The 23,409-nt window shown below is 37.6% G+C and overlaps 1 protein-coding gene and 1 pseudogene across 1 annotated transcript; both read right to left on the bottom strand.

Moving 5' to 3' along the window:
* Nucleotides 1–14,095: 14,095 nt before the first annotated feature.
* On the bottom strand, nucleotides 14,096–14,600 carry LOC111786826 (basic form of pathogenesis-related protein 1-like; annotated as a pseudogene).
* Nucleotides 14,601–16,503: 1,903 nt separating this feature from the next.
* Nucleotides 16,504–17,007, bottom strand: LOC111785890 (basic form of pathogenesis-related protein 1-like). The gene has a single exon (XM_023666249.2). The coding sequence runs from the start codon at nucleotides 17,005–17,007 to the stop codon at nucleotides 16,504–16,506; it is 504 nt and encodes a 167-aa protein (XP_023522017.2).
* Nucleotides 17,008–23,409: the final 6,402 nt, after the last annotated feature.

Below are 23,409 nucleotides of genomic sequence, written 5' to 3'. Positions count from 1 at the left end.
GGAATTTAAATGAAGTCTTCCGCATTCAATATTTATGATACGTATACAGTAGCGACCTTAAATTAAGTAGAAAATTTCGGATCGTTACAGTGGTCTTCACAAGAAATCCTCCTTGAAAGTGCAAGAATTAAATGGGATAGGTTAGATATGACAAACTCACGTAAATCTTAGATTGTAACTTCATGGTTTTTCTTGAGCTTTTTAATGGCAACTTCGTTTGGGGAAGTGGGATTTAGAAAATTTCAACACTTGTTTCTTTCACACAGTTGTGGGTAGTCTTATTTAGAAGATGTAGGAATAAGTTTGAAGGGAAATAATCCAATATAACTCTCCAAGTTGGAAGAAATTCAAGAGGAAGAGACCCAAAATCTAGACTCTTATGACTTGTGATTGGAGGCTGGCCAACTCTTGTTTCTTTCTCCAAATGATTCCCCCAAACTTCATAATTTATAGAGGGAGCTTGAGCTAACTTTGAAACACTGAGAACCACTCTGAATTTAAAATCTCCAACTTTCTAGAGTTCTTGTCGGAGATGCTTACACATTTATGGGTTGTCAGACTTAATCTTCTAATGTTAGCTGTTGAATGTGATGAGTTGTAAATCTTTTAGAGATCATATCTAAATTTGGGACAGAGCCTATGGTTGGTTTTTTAGATTCATTAGATTTTGTATAGGGTGTTGATTCTAAAGTAGATATGGGAAGGACTTTCTCATCTTTCGAATTTAATTCAAAGTTTAAGGCTAATTTAGTAATTTTCCATTTTTTTATAATTATTTTATTCAAAAAGATATAAACTTTTTCTAAAAATATAAACTATTAAAATATTTTATTCAAAAAAATTATTTTATTTTTTCCGCTTTTTAAATATAAACTATTCACTCTATAGATCATTTTTATTTACCTATAAGGAATAAAAAATCGAGGATGTTCCTTTCTAAGTCTTTTCCAAAGACTTTGAGGCCTTAAAATTCTTTAGCGCATTGAAAATAAACATCTTTTTTTAGACACTTTGAACAATCCTTGAGTCTCATAATCCTTCCTGTGGATCCTTTAAAACTATAATGATAAATTGGTTTTCACCTTATTTTATACCGAATTTTCACTTGCAACCATAATGACAAATTGAATAACAGCAAAGTCACATGACCATTTTATTTAGGAAATGGGAAGAATTAAGGAATTAGAATAAGTGGATTAGTACAAGGAAAAGAAGGGCATCACATCAAAACTCAATTTTCTTCACGAGGGAAGAAACAATGGCAAGCAAAGTTGGTGGGAAATTCTGGAGTTTCAACACATTGAGATGTTAATTTGGGTAAACCTCTAGGCACTTTTGGTGACATCTAGTGGCGTCGCATGCATATTCGAACATCTTCACATCACATTGTTTTGCATGGGTTGCTAGAGGCACCATCCAACCAGCTGCGTAGAATTTCAAAGTTATACATACTTTAATACCCATCCAGGCTTACAACACAAAACATAAAGGCATCTAAACAACCATACGTACTTGAGAGAACCAGGACAAGAACAAAGAGGGAGCAAGAGAAGTTCGCTGTAACCATTCAGATTTTCCATTTTTTTTCCTTATTTGGTTAAGATTTTATTTTTATTTCTATAAATGACAAGATATTATGCTAGCATTTATTCTCACTGTAAAAGGGTGCGATTTTTAACAAGAAAGTTACTCGGTTAAAGGAAAGGTCATAAAGACCTTTTATATTTCTGTTTCTCGGAGTTTCCTTATCCTAAAACCCTAGAATGCAAATGTCTTCATATTATTTTTATATTCCCATACCCAACCTTTTACCTCCCTTGAAAACGATTTTCTCTCCAAAACTTTCCTCCGGAACGTTGGGGTTGCTCTTCGGAGGAAGAATCGAGTAGAAGTAAGGCATTGATCTTGGGAACATTGTGTCAAAGAAGGTTGACCGTCGGAAATCGGTGTTGAGGACGTTGTGGGATAGTCGGCGCGTCGCCGGAATCGGGGAGGCGGAAACTAGAGTTTCGTCGCTTGTCGGGTAAGGAAGGCAAGGCTTTTGGAATAGGGTCGAACCGCAGACGCACACCAGCAGCTCCGGCAGCTTCACATGCGTACACAGTGCGGGTCGGCTCGCACGTGTACGAAATCGGCTCGGTTCCGTCAATTCCCGCAGCTCGACTTGGCGGCTTAGTTGGCCGGTTCGGCAACAAGGCTTAGCGGCAAGGTATCACTATAATATATCGATTTCAAGGTTTTTGGCCCTTCCGAAGCTGTTTCTGCCCTTAGTTTTACCATCCGAGGTCAGTTGGTTCCTAAACGTTAAGGACAGATTAGGTCGGGGGTTTATTTTGATAAATAGCATGAGGTTTAGCTAGGGTATGTTATGAATGGTTCCTAAGCTTTTATGTGGTTATCATAGGACGTATTTAACCGCTGGGATTAGCTCATTGTGAGAGACTTCAACCAAGACCATTGAGGTAAGTGACCTTACTGTTGGAGTTAGTTTACTACGTGTTGTATGATGGTGCGTGCCTTGTGGCCCCTGCATGCACCATATTTATGTGATATGATTATGTGATGTATAGATTGTGTTGATTGTAGATTGTGTATGTTATGTGTTGTATGAATTATGTTGACTGTTGACTGTTTATGTTATGTGAAGTCATGAATGAGATGTTAGTATTATATGCCATGAATATGTTGATCGATGCCATAGATACACGTAGAATTATCGAGTCATGTCATGAGATGTTTATGCAACTGGAATGTTTATGTAATATGCCATGTAATGTAAGTCATGTTAGATGCCATGCGATGTAAGAAACGTAAATGCGATGTTAGCACTGCTTATGTAATGCCATGTTAGATATGTTAAGGGACCTCATGCATGTATGTATGTCACGTGCATTGGGATTCTTCCCCTTTATGATACGAAAGAATGAATTACGATATTTATGTTCGCCATGATATCATGCGGGCCCTTTTCTGTTCTGTGGTGTCCGGTGACGTGTAATACGTTATGCCCGACCAAGCTAGGCCCATGGGGTACGTATATGAGCCCGCCTGGTGGGTCCATGTACATGTACATGGGCCATGTGTGAAGGAGTACCACACATCCAACCCTACCCGGAATAGAAAAGCGCCCAAGGCTATGAAAAGTTTATGAAAAGTTAGGTCCCACTCATATGTTGCATGTGTTTGCATTCCTAATGTAACGACCCAAAATTTTCTACTTAATTTAAGGTCGCTACTATATACATACCATAAACATTGAATGCGGAAGACTTCATTTAAATTCCATAAAACAGAACCTTTAACTTAAAACACAACCATGGACTTACTTGTTTCAAAAACATCTTTAAAATGACACAACAAAAGACCCGAAATAAAATAAATAAGCGTTTAAGTTTAAAACATCCTATTCTATCCTAAGTCTAAGAAATAAATACCACTATCCTATTCATGTGCCATGATCTCGAGTTGTGATGCCGTCGTCAACCGTACAAGAATGTCTTGCCTTAACCTGAAAAATGTAGTAGCACATGGCTTGAGTATTTAAAGAAATACTCAGTAAGTGACCCCACTATTGGGTTAAATGCAACAATCACATGCAATGAAATGATGGGACCTATCTTTCGTTTCGTTTCGTTTTCCCTACGGTGCAATCCTAACAGGTAATCGTGGACGTGTACCATATACTCAACACGCAGCCCATACGTGCGAGTATGGGCTCACCAGCTAGTTCGCACACCGCTGGGCCACTGTCCCTAGCCGGTGGGCATACTCTGGGAGCCCCTTATACTGGGACCCGTTAAAACTAGAACCATCACGACAGCGCTATTGGATGTACGCGTCCGTACCCTCGTGATGGGATAGGGGTATCCCGCCAAATGCATGAGCACACAATATGCATGAGGTCTCACTAGTCCTACAGTTATCATTAACGAACATAACCCCGTGTCACGTTTTCATGCTTACATGTCATTCTCAATCTCATTTCGTTACATATCATACATATTCCTAGCGGGGTCATGTTTCATGCAATTTACCGTATTTCATGTCATATAATTCATACAGTTACATTCACATATTCCATACAAACATGCCATAATCATTCAAGGACCTCATATCGTTACATGCATTACACCAGCACATCAGACTAAAAGCATACATAGCATACATTCACGTTCACATAACTACGTACTTAAGCACAATAATCTAGCATACAATGTATCATATCATAAAAAAGTCATAATGTAAACAATTCATAGTCATATCGTTCTCTAACTTACCATAGCCTTAACGTTCTTATATCTATCACAGACATATCATTACGTAACGTACCTCAACGCTATCGTTTAATCAATCTATCACAAATCTAACCGTATTCTTTCATCAATCTTTCCTATCCATAGCACTCCGGTATGTAACCTAACCTTAACGTTTCATGAACGTATCTTACTCCTATCGTTACATTTCGTTTTGTGCATCCTTCTCGTATCCTATCTCAAACATATCCTTGAGAACATCGTACCATAATTATTATCATACAAACAACATATTATAACATAACATAACATATAGGAAGCATATCGATCCACAGACAATTCACACATATCAATATATATGACACGTGCAGAACCACAGGGCACGTGTCAACATCAAATATAACCATGCCGATAGTAAGGTCACTTACCTGGCTAGCTTAAGTCGTTGTCACGAATATATCTTTAATGAAAGTTCGATTTCGTTCTTTGAAATCTGGGTCAACCTATATGAGCCCATGACATTAGTTTCGGGTTTGAATTCTACAACATTATTTCTCTAATTTACATTGGTCCATTGTTAAAAGTCTTGAAATGTTATATATCTATAATTATATTTTTATTAAAAATCTCATTTTTCATGGTTACTATTGTATAAAAAATAGATACACCTAAGTTATTCTGAGCTTTACTATTCTCTGTACTTACCGTCTGTATTTACCTTTCCCTCCATATTTAATTTGTGGTTTTTAATTCCCTAATCTCTTTTTTTGTATCTGTTGCCTTTTAATTCTATTCTCATGTATTCCAAATTTACAGTGTATCTCTGTTTCTAGATCTTTGCCTTTTAATTCTGTTCTCATGTATTCCAAATTTACAGTTGATATCTATTCCCAATGGCACGTTGTGGCATTATGATGAGCATGATGATTGCATGATTTTTACCTTAATATGATGATGTTTTCCATATTGAGCATGCTAGATGATGATGAGTGCCATATTGCATCATGTCGTTAGATCGACATAGGACACAACCCTAAGAGCATGAAAATGATATTAATATAAATATCCACGAGTATGCGTTACCTAGAGTAACAAAGAGATGAGACTAAAGAGTTGTGTTAGAAGAGACATTACGATGGATTTAGAGGGACCTCATGCATTTTGTATGTTCATAAGCATAGGGCTACTTCCCCTAGAGATGATGAGTGCGGACGCGCACCTTATGATGAGCGCGAATGCGCACAGGTGCGAAAGCACACAGATGAGGGTGTTCATGAGGCGCATGACACTATGGGGTTCCGCTGACCTCCGGACGTCGCTACAGATTAGCTTGATCAGAGGGCCCAGGGGGTGTGCGAGCGCCCTGGGGACTCACACTCGCACATGTGAGTCATGTGTAGGGAAGTACTACACATCCAATTTGTCCGAGACTGGAGGCCACCCCTAAGATGATTAGAGATAGATCCCTATTCATGATTGCATGTGTTTGCATTAGCATGGCCCCTATAGTGGGGTCACTTACTGAGTATTTCTTCGAAATACTCAGGCCGTGTGCCATATTGTTTTTCAGGTAAAGGCAAGGCTCCCATGTACGGTTGACGGTGGCATCGTGATCAGAGACTGTGGCGCGTGCATAGGAAAGTTGCATATTTAAAATTCCTAGTCTTGGTTAGGATAGGGCGTTTGCATTTCATTCATTTATATTAATTAATTTGTAATCGTTTTATTTTATCTTTTTGAACTCCAGCACGATGTTTGAAACACGTAAGTCCGGCAGTGTTTTCCAATGTTTAAATGTATTATGAAGTTTTAAATTTTTCCGCTAATAAAGATGAGCATTCTTAGATTTTTATTCTGCATTAGAGATGAGCATGAGATGTTAGTGGCGACTCTAGATATGTGGAAATTTAGGGTCGTTACAGTTGGTATCAGAGCTCTAGGTTTTAGATTCTAGAGACTAGCCTACGATGTAGGCTTGGCACGCTCCACGGTCCCAACGTCAATGCCCCGTCACCGTCAGGTACGCCTTGCATAAGATAAGAAAAGAGAAACGTTTTAAAACTCACATGCATTTTTTTATGTTGACATTACTGAAATGGTTGTGATATTTCACGTATTTATTTAAGAGTATGATGTCATGTGTTGCATGCTGAGTAATTTTGTTAGTAGCATGATATGATGCTTAGCATGATGAATGTTTACTTCTTTGGCGTTACGATGTATTGTATAGTGTGCATATTGTTATTTATATATATGCATAGTATTAAGGCCTTAGACTTAAGCAACCTTATATTGGTTTATAGAACCATGCCCAGATGACGAGGAAGAGGAAGAGGAAGAGGAAGAGGAAGACGAGGATGGGGGCGACCCCGTCGTAGAGAAGTAGGACGAGGTGTGGCAGTAGAGGGCCCACCTCAAGAAAGATTAGAGACTAGGCCGGTAACAGTTACGCCGCCCCCAGTCTTACCACCAGTTGAGCTACCTTCTCTAGCTCCACTACAAGCTGAGCCTCCACCACCAGTAGAGCCTCCACCACAAGTAGAACCTCCACCCCAGCCTACCCTACCACTCCAAGTCGCAACTGAAGCTGCACCCCCAGCGGGTGGAGTAAATGCTAATACTAGGTTAATGTGTGACTCCATCCAAGCCCTAATTCAAACCTTGGTAACCAATCAGCAAGCCAGTCTACAACAGGCCCAGGAACAAGCCCAAGCACAAGCCCAGGCACAGGCGTTGGCACTGGCACAGGTACAGGCACAGGCACAGGCACAGGCCACTGCTCACGCCAATGCCCTAGTAAACCCTCCACAACCTGATAGATGTTCAAACTGGATAAGGGACTTCAAGAGATACGACCCTCGACCATTCACTGGTTCCTTAGTAGACCCCATAGAAGCCCAAATGTGGATTGCAGCGGTGGAAACCACCTTTGAGACTATGGAGTGCCCAGAGAACCAAAAGGTCGCCTGTGCAACCTTCGTCCTACAAAAGGACGTAGAGATATGGTGGAGAGATAACAAAACCCTTCTTAACCCAGAAGGGGAACCAATGAACTGGGAACGATTTAAGGAGGCCTTCCTTAAAGAATATTATCCTAAGTCAGAGCGACTTAAAAGGCAGCAGGAGTTCGCCCACCTGGTACAGGGCGGACTCACAGTGGAGAAGTACAACCGAGAGTTTAATAAACTCAAGAGATTAGCACCGTCCATGGTGGACACTGAGGAAAAGATGACAGAGAAATTTGTATTGGGTTTGGAACTAAGAATCCGCCGCATGTTGGAGGCGTTCAACCCAAAGACCAATGAGGAAGCCTTGAGAACTACCAAGATTTTAGGGAAACCAAAGGATGAGAAACGACGTGAAGAGCCAGTTATAATAGGGCAGAAGCGTCCTCATGAATCAGGAGGATCTGATCGTCCACCACCAGCATGTAGGCACCGTTCCAACAACAGACCCGCTCCTAGATGGGATGAGCGACGCCCTCTCCGACGTACTGACAGGAACCCCAGGAATCAAGATGGGGCCAGAGGGAGGAGAGAGGAAGGGTGCACTATCCACATGTCATAACCTTCATGTATCATCTCATAGTCCCATTGTTTCATAGACCTATTATGGATTTATCCTTTCATATCATTTCATAAATATATCATAGTCATATCGTTTCATATACATATCATAATCATATCTTTCATAAATATATCATAGTCATATTGTTTCATAAATATATCATAGTCATATCGTTTTATAAACATATCATAGTCATATCGTTCCATAAACATATCGTAGTCATATGTCAAGCATATAACACATACAAAACCAGGGGCACGTGTCATCATACAAACATTAATTCCTAACCGTATCGATAGTAAGGTCACTTACTTTGTTGACCTTAGCCGACGTTCTCCCTAAACTCGAGTATGTTTGTATTCCATCCTCGAAGTTGTTCCAAATATTGTCGAGAGTTATTTCCTATTAGAACATTCATCTCGTTTCGTTAGTAATACGAATTTCTTATCTCAATTTAACTTATATTGAGAAAACGGACCTTATACTGATCTTACTCGTCTTAGATAAGGTTGTATTAAGCTGAATGATCGAGTAATTGATATCAAAATGTCTATACCAAGCCGGATGATCGAGTTTTGAGTCGAAAAGTTGCACCGAGCTGCATTGAATCGACTGAGCCGAAGAAGTCGGCATCTGCTTGCGTGACACATGTAGCTGTGGAGAGAAGACGTGATAAGGCAACCCTAATTCTCAATCCAACGATCCAAGGTTTTGTTAAAGCAAGAACCTTGAATTAAAGAAATTAACAAACCTTATACAAAATTAGAATCAACCATAAAGGCTAAAATTAAATTACCTCTTAAGTTAAATATCTAGCATCATGATTTGTAACATTTTTCTAAATTGAGTCGCTTCAGAATTCAATTTGATCAAGGTTTGATTGAATGACTGCAATCATAAGACTTGCATGTAACTTAGAAATTACAAAAATAATACTCAAATTTTCCAGGGCACAGTCTTAATTTGAGCGCTAAATTTCATTCACCAAAATCTATCTTTTACATAATAATTTGTCGGTATTTATAGTCTCTCACAAAAGTCGAGTAAATAAGTTAGTCATCATTCAAATGTGAGTAAAGAAGTTAGTCACCATAATTTACTCCCACCCGCTCTAAATCTCCACAGTAAAAAAATAACTTCCCACCCTTTTCTCACCGCAATTAATTAAGAAATTAAAAATAATAAATAAAATTTTCTATCCGAGTGTCAATGAAGAATGATAAGTCGGTTGACAACTAACTTCCCACCCTTTCCACCCTTATAACAACTTCATCCGCTACTTCAACCGTGCAAATATTCAATTCCGAAGCTTCAAATGGTCATTCCTAAATCCAATCAACTTGTAACACATAAAATAATGGTTGAACCGAGCCTATCCAATTTTGTAAATGAAGAATTAATGTTTGTTGAATCTTCATGGTCTTAGATCGTGTAATATGTCCAATTGGAACGTTTTGAACACCGTGATCCTTATCATCTTTCACCTCTTCAAAAGGATTCGTCATCTAATCAGTTAAATCATCACCTACATCAAAAGGACTCTAGTCAGCAACATTGAAAATAGAATGTACTAAAAATTCTCCGGAAAGATCAATTTTATAGGCATTGTTATTAATTATTTCAAGAACTTAAGAAATGTCATCCCCTCTTGGATGTAACTTTGTTTTCCTTTGAGATGGGAATCGCTCCTTGCGAAAATGTATCCAAACCCAGTCACTGGGTTGAAAAATGATTTCCTTTCGTCCTGTGTTAATTCTTAAAGCAACTTTGAAATTTTGTTTCACATTTCTCTCCACCTCTTTGTGTAATATTTTGATCAAATCTTTCTTACTTGTGGCTACTTCACTCGCAAAAATATTAGAATGAATAAGAAGCAAATCAAGAGGTGTAAGGGAATTAAATCCATAAACAACTTTAAAAGGAAAACAATGAGTGGTATTGTGAATTGTTTATTATATATAAACTCTTCAAATGGCAAACATTCATTACAAGACTTAATATTCTTAGAAATAATAGCCCTAAACAATGTTTCTAATATTCTATTAACCACGTTTGCCCATCAGTCTGATGATGATGTAACGACCCTAATATTTTTCCTATTTAATCTAAGGTCATTACTATACCTTGGGGCCCTATTCATAAATGCGACTCACTCTCGCGTTTTATTACCTCGTGAAAAAGAAAACGATTACAAGGAAAAAGAACAGAACATTATTGAAAATAAAGGAAAAACAACAAATCCCAAAATGAACGTTTTAATCTACCATATGGTTTATTATGCGAATATATTTCAACCTATACTAACCTATACTAATGAAGCAAACCGAGTTCAGTCTAGGCTACAAAATGGAAAAAAAAAACAAAAGTCTATCCTATGCATGTGCCACGGTCCCGGGGGTACGATGCCGCCATCGTTGTCACATGGGTGCCTTGCCCTTATCTGCAAAAGTAAAGTAGCACGAGGCTTGAATATTTCTAGAATACTGAGTAAGTGACCCCCTATCGGGGTTATGCGACAAACAGTTGCAATGAAATGATGAGACCTATCATTTCGTTTCGTTTTCCCTACAGTGTAATCCTAACAGGTAATCGTGGACGTGTACCATATACTCTACACCCAGCCCATACGTGCGAGTATGGGCTCACCAGCTAGTTCGCACACCGCTGGGCCACTGTCCCTAGCCGGTGGGCATACTCTAGGAGCCCCTAATACCAGGACCCGTTAAAACTAGAACCGTCACGGCAGCGCTATGCAAGGCATAACGGTCGTTGTCCTGCCATTGGATGTACGCGTCCGTACCCTCGTGATGGGATAGGGGTATCCCCCAAATGCATGAACACACAATATGCATGAAGGTCCCACTAGTCCTACAGTTATCATTAATGAACATAACCCTGTGTCACGTTTTCATGCTTACATGTCATTGTCATTCTCATTTCGTTACATAGCATACATATTCCTAGCGGGGATATGTTTCATGCAATTTACCGTATTTCATGTCATACAATTCGTACAGTTACATTGAAATATTCATACAAACAAGCCATAATCATACAAGGGCCACACATCGTCACATGCATAACATATCACATCAACTAAGCAGCATACATAACATACATTCACGTTCACATGATTTCGTACTTAAGCACATTATGCTAGCATACAATTTAATGACACGTGCATATCCACGTGCACGTGCCAACATACAGCAATTAACGCATAACCTACGACGGGTGAGCCACTTACTTGGTAGACCTTAGCCGAAGTACTCCCTAGAATATAACGTAAGCTCCGATCTCCTCGTGGACGTTCTACGCTTCCGTTGGTGGTTGGTTCCTATTGATTCATTAATCACTTTCACTAGTATTTCACAAATAATAATAAATTCCCAACTGAAATTTGTGAAATACGACCTTAAAATGTTCCATTTTTCATTAAACAAGGCGGAAACCAGGTTCGGGAAGGTCGGAACGGTGTCAAACGGGCTGGAAACAGGTTTCCCGAGCTGAATAAGCCGCTGGAGCCGAGGAGCCGCGCTGCAGACGTGCCACGTGGCACAACCAGAGAGCGACGCGTGTGCAGGAGTCTCAGGTCGAGGCGCAAAATAACGGATTGCTCGCGGGTCTCGGGCCGAACGCGGGTGACGGGCCATGCGCGGTGATGGGCCGGTTCGTGGGTGAAGGGCCGGGGTGTTTGGGTCACGGGAATCATCGGTTCTGGGCCGACTGAAGGAATGGGGTTCGATTCGGGTTATCGGATCTGGCTCTTGGGTCGGACTTCGTCCTCTTCGCCCGACTGCCTGCGCGATTTTCCGGCGACCTCTCTCTCTCCTCGACAATGTCATCTCGATGTCCTTTTTCCCTCTTTTTCCTCCGTTCTCGAGATTATTATTCACCCTAACCCCGTTTTTGGTACAGAGTTCGTTGGTAAGGACCTCACACTCCCGGATCTTGAGAAGCTCGGAAGTCCGCCGTTCCGTCTTCCTTGCCGACGGTGTTCAACGTAAGGGACTTGTCTAAAACCTACTCCTGAGGTGTGTAAAGGGTTATGGGATTACTTTTTTGGTGTAAAATGGGGGTTTTGACGTCGATTCGTATGGTTCAGCTTCGCCGGAGTTCCCTCGGTTTTCTGTTCCTTCTCGTTTTCTTTTCACTGTTTTCGTTTCTTTGTAGGTTCTCCCAGGGTGGCTGAAGGTCGGGGACGCGATTTGTGGCATCCCAGCCCTCGGCCGCCCTTTATGGCTCGTGTGCGAGCGAAAACTCTAGTGTTCGCCGGAGTTTTCGGCTCTGCCGACGACCCTCACTTTTTTTTTTTTTTTGTTCCATTACATGATATGTTGTTGAAAACAACTTGGTACCCAATTTACCTCTACAATACTTTCTAAAAGTGACTTAAAAAGGTAACCTCCTTGTCACTAACAATTATTCTATAGATTCCACGTAATCTTACTCCTTTCTTAAGGAATAAATCAGCAACATGCTTTACATCATGTCTTATTGCATACAATAAAATAAACAAATTTACTAAATTTGCAACAAAAATACTATCTTTACCATTTTTAGTGTTCACCAAACGAACAAAATCTATAGATATATTAGTCTAAAATTGGTTAGATACATTCAAATGAGTATACAATCCATTTAGCTTATTTACATTTAAAATATTGGGTACAAAACTTATGAACATTGTGCTTCATCTTCGGCCAAAAGAAGTATTCATGCAACATCTTATAAGTTTTATTAATCTCAAAATGTCCAGTAAGCTGTCACCATGTGCTTCTTTTTACCTACAAATCTCTTATAGAGCATTTAGTAATACAAATCTTACTTTTCTTAAATAAAAATTCATGAAATATATAATAATCATCTCCAGCTCTTTTCACAAGATAAATGCATCATCTTTATATAATTCTTTAATATACTCAAATACAAGAATTTTTGGACTAAGAGAAGTAAAGAGATTATCCCTTCTAGATAATATATCAGCTACCATATTATCCTTACCTTGCTTATATTTGATAACATACGACAATATTTCAATAAACTTCACCCACTTTGCATGCCTATGATTTAGTTTGCTATGACATTTAAGATACTTCAAACTTTCATGAATAGAGTGGATCATAAATTTTCTAAGCCATAAGTAGTATTGTCACACTTGCAATGTGTGGACTAAAGCAAACAATTCTTTATCATAGGTAGAATAGTTCAATGTTGTCCCATTTAGTTTTTCACTTAAATATATTAAAGGTTTTCCATCTTGCATCAAAACAGCATCTATGCCCAAACCACTTGCATCACACTCAATTTCAAAAGTTTTATCAAAGTTAGGCAAAACAAGTAATGGTGCACTAGTTAATTTCTTCTTAAGCTCATTGAATACATTCTCTTGCATATCCCCCATTTAAAAACAACATTCTATTTTGCTAAATCATTCAAGGGTGCAGTTACTCCGGCCCTGTTGGTCTCCATATTCAGAGCCGGTAAATGTCGGTAGGTTGCGGCAATGAGTCTTCGTCTCCGGTGTGGGTATCATATTGCCGCGGAGTTAATCACCGTCGTTGTGGGTCTCCCGATTTGAAGGCCGAAAACACCGTGACTGGTTTTCCACATCTCCGCCGAGGGCATTTCTTCCGAGTGACTTGGAACCGCAATTGGTTGGTGGCTGATGCTCTTAGTGTTGAAGACTGTTTGGAAATTATCATAGATTTATAACTAAAGAATACATTTTCCTTAACATGACTTCTTGTGGGAGCTCAAAGCAAACTCATGATGTTATGTTCAAAGTGGACAAATATCATATAACATTGTAGGGATTCGTGATTAGTAACATGGTATCAGACTATGAACTTAACTTAGCTCTGTTGATCAAAAAAGTTGTAAGCCTAAAAATCATAGTCAAACATGTCGAACAAATTGTCAATTTTGTTTAAGGTCTCCGTAGAAAGAAGTCGAGTCTCGATTAAAGGGAGTTTCTTTTAGAAATCCATAGGCTTCAGGGGAGGCTCTATGGTATACTTTGTTGGAAGGGAGGCTCTATGATCATAGGTAATCTATAGGCTTCAAAGGTGGCTCTATGTGGTGTACTTAATGAGAGGGGAGACTCTAGGATCATGAGTTTATAAGTAAGGAAGTCAAAACGAAGTCACAAGAGTTTATGCTCTAGACAATATAATACTATTGTAGACAATATCGTAGCTTTATTTCAATAAATAAATTCATGATTCTCTTACAAACTTTATTACAATTCATAAAATTTTTAAAACCAAATCTCTTCATACCACCCAAGAATCATAAGGCTTTTCCCCAATATAGTTGCCAGGAGGATCATAATTGCAAACAACAAACTGAGAATTAGCCTTGCAGGGCACTCTAGCACATCCAAGCCGCACCGAGCTCTGCCACACCATCTGAGTGTAGTGCCCACATTCACCACCCACGCATTTATTTGACGCATGATCATACAGCGGCTTCTCGTTCGCCCACAACTTCACCGCATCCGCCCCAGTGAACTCAGGGTAGTAGCCCGCGGCTATGTTTTCCCCGTACGGCCCAGTTGAGTGAATCATGGCGCAGTCACCCTTTTTTTTTTTCCGCATAGGCTTGAGCGTACACGGCCACGGTGTTGCTCCATTGCATGGGGCCGACGCCGACCTGGGCTCGAGCTCGGTTGTGAAGCGCGAGGTAGTCACCGGGGGCGTTTTGAGCATTGGTTAGGGCGAGGAGGAAAATGAAAGTGGCCATGAAAGCGGCCATGATCGGAAGGGTTTGAGTCCACATAATTCCGATGAGAGATGAGATGAAGATTGAGAATGAGGGAATGATGTATATAGAGATGGAAAACTTAATATGGAATGTTATGGGGAAAACCATGAATTATGAACTAATTATGCCATGCTTGGAAATCCAAAGAGAAAAAATTCATTATCAATTCCATGTTTAATTACAGGCTAGATTTTTGTTTAGATTAGGTTCAAATAAATGAAATTTTTTTAGTTTTAGCTAGTTTATGACTTTTTTTTTATGATTAATGAAACTTAATCCACCTGATTATGGTTAATCTTAAAAGATACATTTTTACTTGTAGGTATATATTTATTGTTTTATTTAGTTTCATAATTTTATTTATTTATTCTTCTCCAATTTTTTAAAATATATATTAAAATTGAATTGATTAATTACATGTTCAAAATTAAGTAAATAATGTTAATATTTTCTTAAAATTTTGAGTAAATGAAATGAACTAATTTAACCTAAAATTTTTATAACCTATTTAGATTGGGTTTATTATATAAAAAGAATTTTAGATTAAAAATATTTACTACTAATTGAGTTATGAATTTTTGTATTTCTTTTTTCTTTTTTTAAAAGTAACTGTAACTTAAAACATATATTCATGGATGAAATAAAACCTTCTACCTCTCGGTTAATAGTATATTTTAATTACTATTGAGTTATGTGCAGCAGAGCTAATCGCCGTCGTGGGTCTCCCGATTTGGAGGCCAAAACATCGTGACTAGTTTTTCGCATCTCCGTCGTGGGCATTTATTCCCGTTGACTTCAAACAACATTTGACAGCTATTCTGGGAGCTATTCTCCGTGTGTAAAATTGTTAAGATAGAGTCTTTAAGAAATGATCATGAATTTATAAGTAAGGAATAATCTCACAGGACAACAAGCAGAAAGTACTTAATCTCAAACTAGACAGTATCATATCAGTGTAGAGATGGATGGTTCCTAAAACTTGGTAATTCTCCATTTATTTTTGCAGCATTGGTAAGAAAGCACATAATATCATACCATTACGAAGATATTGTCCACTTTGAGTTCACCTCAATGGACCCATGATCGTTCCATAAATTCGCCGAGTGGGACTTTCATCCAAGTCCACTTTGAGTTCACCCCAATGGACCCATGATCATTCCCTAAATTCGCCGAGTGGGACTTTCATCCAACACCTCCCCTCGACTCCTTTTCTTTTCCTTTTTCTTTTGGAGTCCTTTGTTCGACATTTGAGGATTCTATTGACATGGCTAAGTTTAGGGCATGACTCTGATACCATGTTACCATGCATCTCTCGATTTGGAGGTCAAAAACATCGTGGACTGGTTTTTCGCATCTCTGCCGAGGGCATTTCTTCAGGGTGACTTGGAACAGTAATTGGTTTGTGGCTGGTGTTCTCAGTATTGAAGATTGTTCGGAAATGATCGTAGATTTATAAGTAAAGAATACATCTCTGGGAGCCCGAAGCAAACCTATGAGATTTTCTCATGTTCAAAGTGGACAAATATCATATACCATTGTAGAGATTCGTGATTCTTAACATGGTTATCAGACCATGAACTTAACTTAGCTATGTTGAACAAAGAAATTGTTAGCCTCAAAATTGTAGTCAAAAGTGTCGAACAAAGGGTGTATTTTGTTCTAGAAATCTACGGGCTTCGGGGGTGGCTCTGTGATGTACTTAATTAGAGGGGAGACTCTATGATCATGGGGTTTATAAGGGAGGAGGTAAAGTCACAAGAGTTAACTCAAGGAGGTTAAAACAAAGTCACAAGAGTTAACTCAAACAAGACAAGATAATACTAGTATTGACAATACCATAGCTTTATTTCAATTCATAAATTCATGATTCTCTCGCAAACTTTATTACAATTCAAAAAAAATTTAAAACCAAATCTCTTCAAACCACCAAAGAATCATAAGGCTTTTCCCCAATATAATTGCCAGGAGGATCGTAATTGCAAACAACAAACTGAGAATTAGCCTTACAGGGCACTCTAGCACATCCAAGCCGGACCGAGCTTCGCCACACCATCTGAGTGTAGTGCCCACATTCACCACCCACGCATTTATTCGACGCATGATCATACAACGGCTTCTCGTTCGCCCACAGCTTCACCGCATCCGCCCCGGTGAACTCAGGGTAGTACCCAGCGGCTATGTTTTCCCCGTACGGCCCGATTGAGTGAATCATCGCGCAGTCACCCTTTCTTTTTTCCGCATAGGCTTGAGCGTACGTGGCCACAGTATTGCTCCATTGCATGGGGCCGACGCCGACCTGGGCTCGAGCGCGGTTGTGAAGCGCGAGATAGTCACTGGGGGCGTTTTGAGCGTTGGTTAGGGCGAGGAGGAACATGAAAGTGGCCATGAAAGCGGCCTTGATCGGAAGGGTTTGGGTCCACATAATTCCGATGAGAGATGAGATGAAGATTGAAAATAAGGGAAGGATTTATATAGAGATGGAAAACATAATATGGAATGTGATGGGGAAAACGATGAATTATGAACTAATTATGTCATGCATCAGGCTTGCAAATTCAACTGGAATGAATTGGTTCCGACTTTCCATGTATAATTCAGAGATTTTTGTTTGGATTAGGTTCAAATAAATGAAAATTTTCTAGATTTAACTAGTTTATGAATTTTTTTTTAGGATTAATGGAACTTAATCTACCCAGATTATGGTTAATTTTAAAAGATACATTTTTACTTGCCAGGTCCGTATATATTTATTGCTTTATTTAGTTTAATTTTATTTTATTTATTCTTCCACCACTTTTTTAAATATATATTAAAATTTAGTGGTTTAATTAAATATTTGAAAATAAATAAATAAGGTTAATATTCTACTTAAAGTTTTCAATAAATGAAATGAACTAGTTAGATTGGGTTTAGTATATGACGAGAATTTCTGAGAAATATTTATGTCTAATTGAGTTATGGAATTCTTTTCTTATAAAAAAAAATAAATCTTGTTTGTTCTCACCATTTAGTTTCATCTTGTTGGCTATGCCAAGGGTCCTAGGAAAATACTCATTCACAGATTCTCCTACCTTCATGTGCAGGATTTCAAACTCCTTCCGAAGAGATTGCAAATGTGCACGCTTTACCCGTGTCGAACCTTGATATTTCTACTTCATAGAATCCCATATGTTTTTTTTCATGTATCCTTGTTAAGGGTTGTCTCCAAGATGGAACGATCTAATGCTTGAAATAGATCATTCTTTGCTTTCAAATCTTTCAATTTGCTTCTTCTGGGTATTTGTTAAAACGATGTGTCCTATTGCTGCGGGAATCCCATTCTCCCCCAAACCCAGTACTAAAAAAGTTTTCCATGAGCATTGCCCAATGATCATAGTACCCATCCAATTTCAGTACTAAAACAACCTTTCCCCACCTCTCTCCACTAACCTCTCATCCCTTCCCACAATTATCTCTCTTCATTCTGTCCTTACACCAGAAAGTAATAGGTACTGCAAAAAAGAAATAGAAAAACAATAATGGTGAGATTTATTTGAGGAAAAAAAAAATGAGAATGACCTTTACCTAGTTGAGATTCACCGGAGATTTACGTGAAGATAGATTTGATCAATAAGGTATATATTAAATCAAGTATATATTAAATCTTCATTTTCTTTTATCCTATTTTTTTAAAAAATGACCGCCAATTATAGTTAGATCTTCATTGAATTATTACAATGGTTTAGCTTTGTGTTAGAAACTAAATGTCAATCATTTATACAAATACTAGTAAATCACATCAGATTAATAGTATTAGATTAGTAGCCAAATTAATAGATTAAAAAGAGAATGACCAAGAAAATTTGTGAACAGGAAACACTTAGATAAGGAAAGGTTTGGAAACAGAGATCCACTAGAAATTTGGAATGCATGAGAACCAAATTAAAAGGTAACCCATAGAAAAAAAAAATAAGGAATTAAAAACTACAAACTAAATAGATAGAGAAAGGTAAATACATAGGGTAAATCAAGAGAGATCGAGAGAGTAGTAGAGCCTATAATAACTTCAAATAGTTGTATCTACTTTTTTTTTGTGTATACAACAGTAACCATGGAAAAGTAGATTTTTAATAAAAATATAATTATAGATATATAACATTTCAAGACTTTTAACAATGGATCAATGTAAGTTAGAGAAATAATTTTGTAGAGTTCAAACTTGAAACTAATGTCATGGGCTCACGTAGGTTGACTCGGATTTCAAAGGACGGAATCGAACTTTCAGTAAAGATATATTCGTGACAATGACTTAAGCTAGCCAGGTAAGTAGCCTTACAATCGACATGGTTATATTTGATGTTGACACGTGCCTGTGGTTCTGCACGAGTCATATATACTGATATGTGTGAATTATCTGTGAATCGGTATGCTTATATTATGTTTATGTTATATTATAATATGTGAATTGTGTGATAATAATTGTGGTACGATGTGTTCAAGGATATGTTTGAGATATGATACGAGAAGGATGCACAAAACAAAATGTAATGATAGTAGTAAGATTTATTCATGAAACGTTAAGGTTAGGTTACATACCGGAGTGCTATGGATAGAAGAGATTGTTGACAGAATATGGTTAGGATATGGGTAGAAAGGGATAGGTTTGTGATAGATTGATAGAACGATAGCGTTAGGATACGTTCCTGTGATGATATGACTAAGGTACGTTCACGTAACGATATGACTGTGATAGGTATTAGAACGTTAAGGCTATGATAAGTTAGGGAACAATATGACCACGAAGTGTTTACGATACTCAATGTTTATGATACGATATATTGTGATGTGATGTGTCATGTTTCGATTGTTTTGTGTGACCAATGAGGTAATTGTTGTATGAATTGCACGTTATGAAATGACATGTTAAAAGCATGGAGCGTTATGTTATGTTTTCTAAATTGTATGTATACAGCATGTTATGAATGACATGATATCACGACAAATGAAATGAAATGTAAACCCGTTAGGATTATGTATGATACGTAGACTGAAAATGAGAAATGACATGTTAAGCATGAAAGATGATAGCGGGGTTATATTCATTAATGATAAAAGTAGAAATATTGGGGACCTCATGCATTATGTGTGCTCATGCATTTAGGGGATACCCCTATTCCAAAATGAGGGTATGGACGCGTACAACCAATGGCAGGACAACGATCGTTATGTTTTTCATAGCGCTTTCGTGACGGTTACTAGTTCTAATGGGTGTCAGGCCTAAGAAGCTCCCAGAGTATGCTCGCCCGACAAGGAAAGTGGACCAGCAGTGTGCGAACTGGCTGGTGAGCCCATACTCGCACGTATGGGCTGTGTGTGGAGTATATGGTACACGTCCAAATTTACCGGTTAGAACAGCACCATAGGAAGACAGATTGAAAGATAGGTCTCATCATCTCATTTGCATGTGATTGTTGCATTTAAACCCAATAGTGGGGTCACTTACTGAGTATTTCTTTAAATACTCAAGCCATGTGCTACTACTTCTTCAGGTTAAGGCAAGACATTCCTGTATGGCTGACGACGGCATCGCAACTTGAGACCATGGCACATGCATAGGATAGTGGTATTTATTTTCTTAGACTTAGGCTAGAATAGGATGCTTTAAACTTAAACACTTATTTATTTTATTTCGGGTCTTTTGTTGTATCGTTTTAAAGATGTTTTCGAAACACGTAAGTCCATGGTTGTGTTTTAAGATAAAGGTTATGTTTTATGGAATTTAAATGAAGTCTTTCGCATTCAATATTTATGGTACATATACAGTAGCGACCTTAAATTAAACAGAAAATTTCGGGTCGTTACCGTGGTCTTCACAAGAAATCCTCCTTGAAAGTGCAAAAATTAAATGGGATAGGTTAGATATGACAAACACATGGCTGTGTTTTAAGATAAAGGTTATGTTTTATGGAATTTAAATGAAGTCTTTCGCATTCAATATTTATGGTACATATACAGTAGCGACCTTAAATTAAACAGAAAATTTCGGGTCATTACCGTGGTCTTCACAAGAAATTCTCCTTGAAAGTGCAATAATTAAATGGGATAGGTTAGATATGACAAACACATGGCTGTGTTTTAAGATAAAGGTTATGTTTTATGGAATTTAAATGAAGTCTTTCGCATTCAATATTTATGGTACATATACAGTAGCGACCTTAAATTAAACAGAAAATTTCGGGTCGTTACCGTGGTCTTCACAAGAAATCCTCCTTGAAAGTGCAAGAATTAAATGGGATAGGTTAGATATGACAAACACATGGCTGTGTTTTAAGATAAAGGTTATGTTTTATGGAATTTAAATGAAGTCGTTCGCATACAATATTTATGGTACATATACAGTAGCGACCTTAAATTAAACAGAAAATTTCGGGTCGTTACCGTGGTCTTCACAAGAAATCCTCATTGAAAGTGCAAGAATTAAATGGGATAGGTTAGATATGACAAACACATGGCTGTGTTTTAAGATAAAAGTTATGTTTTATGGAATTTAAATGAAGTCTTTCGCATTCAATATTTATGGTACATATACAGTAGCGACCTTAAATTAAACAGAAAATTTCGGGTCGTTACCTTGGTCTTCACAAGAAATCCTCCTTGAAAGTGCAAGAATTAAATGGGATAGGTTAGATATGACAAACTCGCGTAAATCTTAGATTGTAACTTCATGGTTTTTCTTGAGCTTTTTAATGGCAACTTCCTTTGGGAAGTGAGATTTAGAAATTTTCAACACTTGTTTCTTTCACAAAGTTGTGGGTAGTCTTATTTAGAAGATGTAGGAATAAGTTTGAAGGGATATAATCCAATATAACTCTCCAAGTTGGAAGAAATTCAAGAGGAAGAGACCCAAAATCTAAACTCTTATGACTTGTGATTGGAGGCTGGCCAACTCTTGTTTCTTTCTCCAAATGATTCCCCCAAACTTCATAATTTATAGATGGAGCTTGAGCTAACTTTGAAACATTGAGAACCACTCTCAATTTAAAATCTCCAACTTTCTAGAGTTCTTGTGGGAGATGCTTACACATTTATGGGTTGTCGACTTAATCTTCAAATGTTAGCCGTTGATTGTGATGAGTGGTAAATCTTTTAGAGATCATATCTAAAAATTTGGGACAGAGCCTATGGTTGGTTTTTTAGATTCATTAGATTTTGTATAGGGTGTTGATTCTAAAGTAGATATGGGAAGGACTTTCTCATCTTTCCAATTTAATTTAAAGTTCAAGGCTAATTTAGTAATTTTTCATTTTTTTATAATTATTTTATTCAAAAAGATATAAACTTTTTCTAAAAATATAAACTATTAAATTATTTTATTCAAAAAAAATTATTTTATATTTTTCACTTTTTTAAATATAAACTATTCACTCTATGGATCATTTTTATTTACCTATAAGGATTTACCTATAAAGAATAAAAACGGAGGATGTTCCTTTCTAAGTCTTTTCCAAAGACCTTGAGGCCTTAAAATTCTTTAGGGCATTGAAAACAAACATCTTTTGTAGACACTTTCAACAATCTTTGAGTTTCATAATCCTTCGTTTGGATCGTTTAAAACCATAATGACAAATTGAATAACAGCAAAGTCACATGACCATTTTATTTAGGAAACGGGAGGAATTAAGTCATTAGAATCTAAGTGGATTAGTACAAGGAAAAGAAGGGCATCACATCAAAACTCAATTTTCTTCACAAGGGAAGAAACAATGGCAAGCAAAGTTGGTGGGAAATTCTGGAGTTTCAACACATTGAGATGTTGAATTTGGGTAAACCTCTAGGCACTTTTGGTGACATCCAGTAGCGTCGCATGCATATTCGAACATCTTCACATCACATTGTTTTGCGTGGGTTGCTAGAGGCACCATCCAACCAACTGCACAAAATTTCAAAGTTATACATAGTCTAACACCCATCCAAGCTTACAACACAAAACTTAAAGGCATCTAAACAACCATACGTACCTGAGAGAACCAGAACAAGAACAAAGAGGGAGCAAGAGAAGTTTTCCATATATGGTGACTCAATAACTTTTATATCTTCCTTGGAAAGTAGCCAATTATGGTAGGTAACTTCAAACCCCAATGGAATGTAACTAATCTTTTCATGGAATAACCTTAACTACCTCGACTAGAGTAGTATGTATTGTTATATAAATTACAACTATTAAAGATTCTGACATATTCCTTTATAACAAAAATACTATATTTCATCTTTCACTAATGATGTTACAAGTTATGAAATGCCAATCTTGTAAGACTGACAATTTGGTAGCTTATAAATTAAGTTATATTTAGATTAGCAGTTTAACAGTTAAAAAACATCTGGACCGAATATATATGTTCTCTTTCTCTACTTACAATTTTTCTAATAGTTGTTGGGTTTATTATAACACATTATATTAGAGGTCAAGTTAGCCGTCCAAAGACAATGAAAGTTTAAATTAAGACGGGCGAGAAAGGAATGAAATGGAGAATTATGCTAAAAAAAAGTTGAATCCATAGAGGCATCCAACCATTTTATTTAATAGAGACCGGTAAAAACCATAATTGATCACTCTCTAGAAATCATGTAAGCAAAAACGAAAGCAAAAATGAGACATTCAACCGTCTTATTTAATGGAGACTGTGATAGAAACCCGAATTGATTACCCTCTAGCCATCATGAAAACAATAGCAAATATAGTTAAATAGGATTTGTCCAATTGGAACACATTCAGAAGTTGATTGGGGAAACCTCTGTGAACATCTCTTGCTATAATCATTAGGTAGGCATCCTTCCTACAACTTCT

Source organism: Cucurbita pepo, chromosome 1, assembly GCF_057944985.1.
Source record: "Cucurbita pepo subsp. pepo isolate OVF chromosome 1, ASM5794498v1, whole genome shotgun sequence".
Classification (NCBI taxonomy): Eukaryota; Viridiplantae; Streptophyta; class Magnoliopsida; order Cucurbitales; family Cucurbitaceae; genus Cucurbita; species Cucurbita pepo.
This window is presented reverse-complemented; position numbering and strand designations above follow the sequence as displayed.

Coding starts and splice junctions, on each gene's coding strand:
- LOC111785890 (XM_023666249.2), bottom strand. CDS start 17,007: ATGTGGACCCAAACCCTTCCGATCAAGGCCGCTTTCATGGCCACTTTC.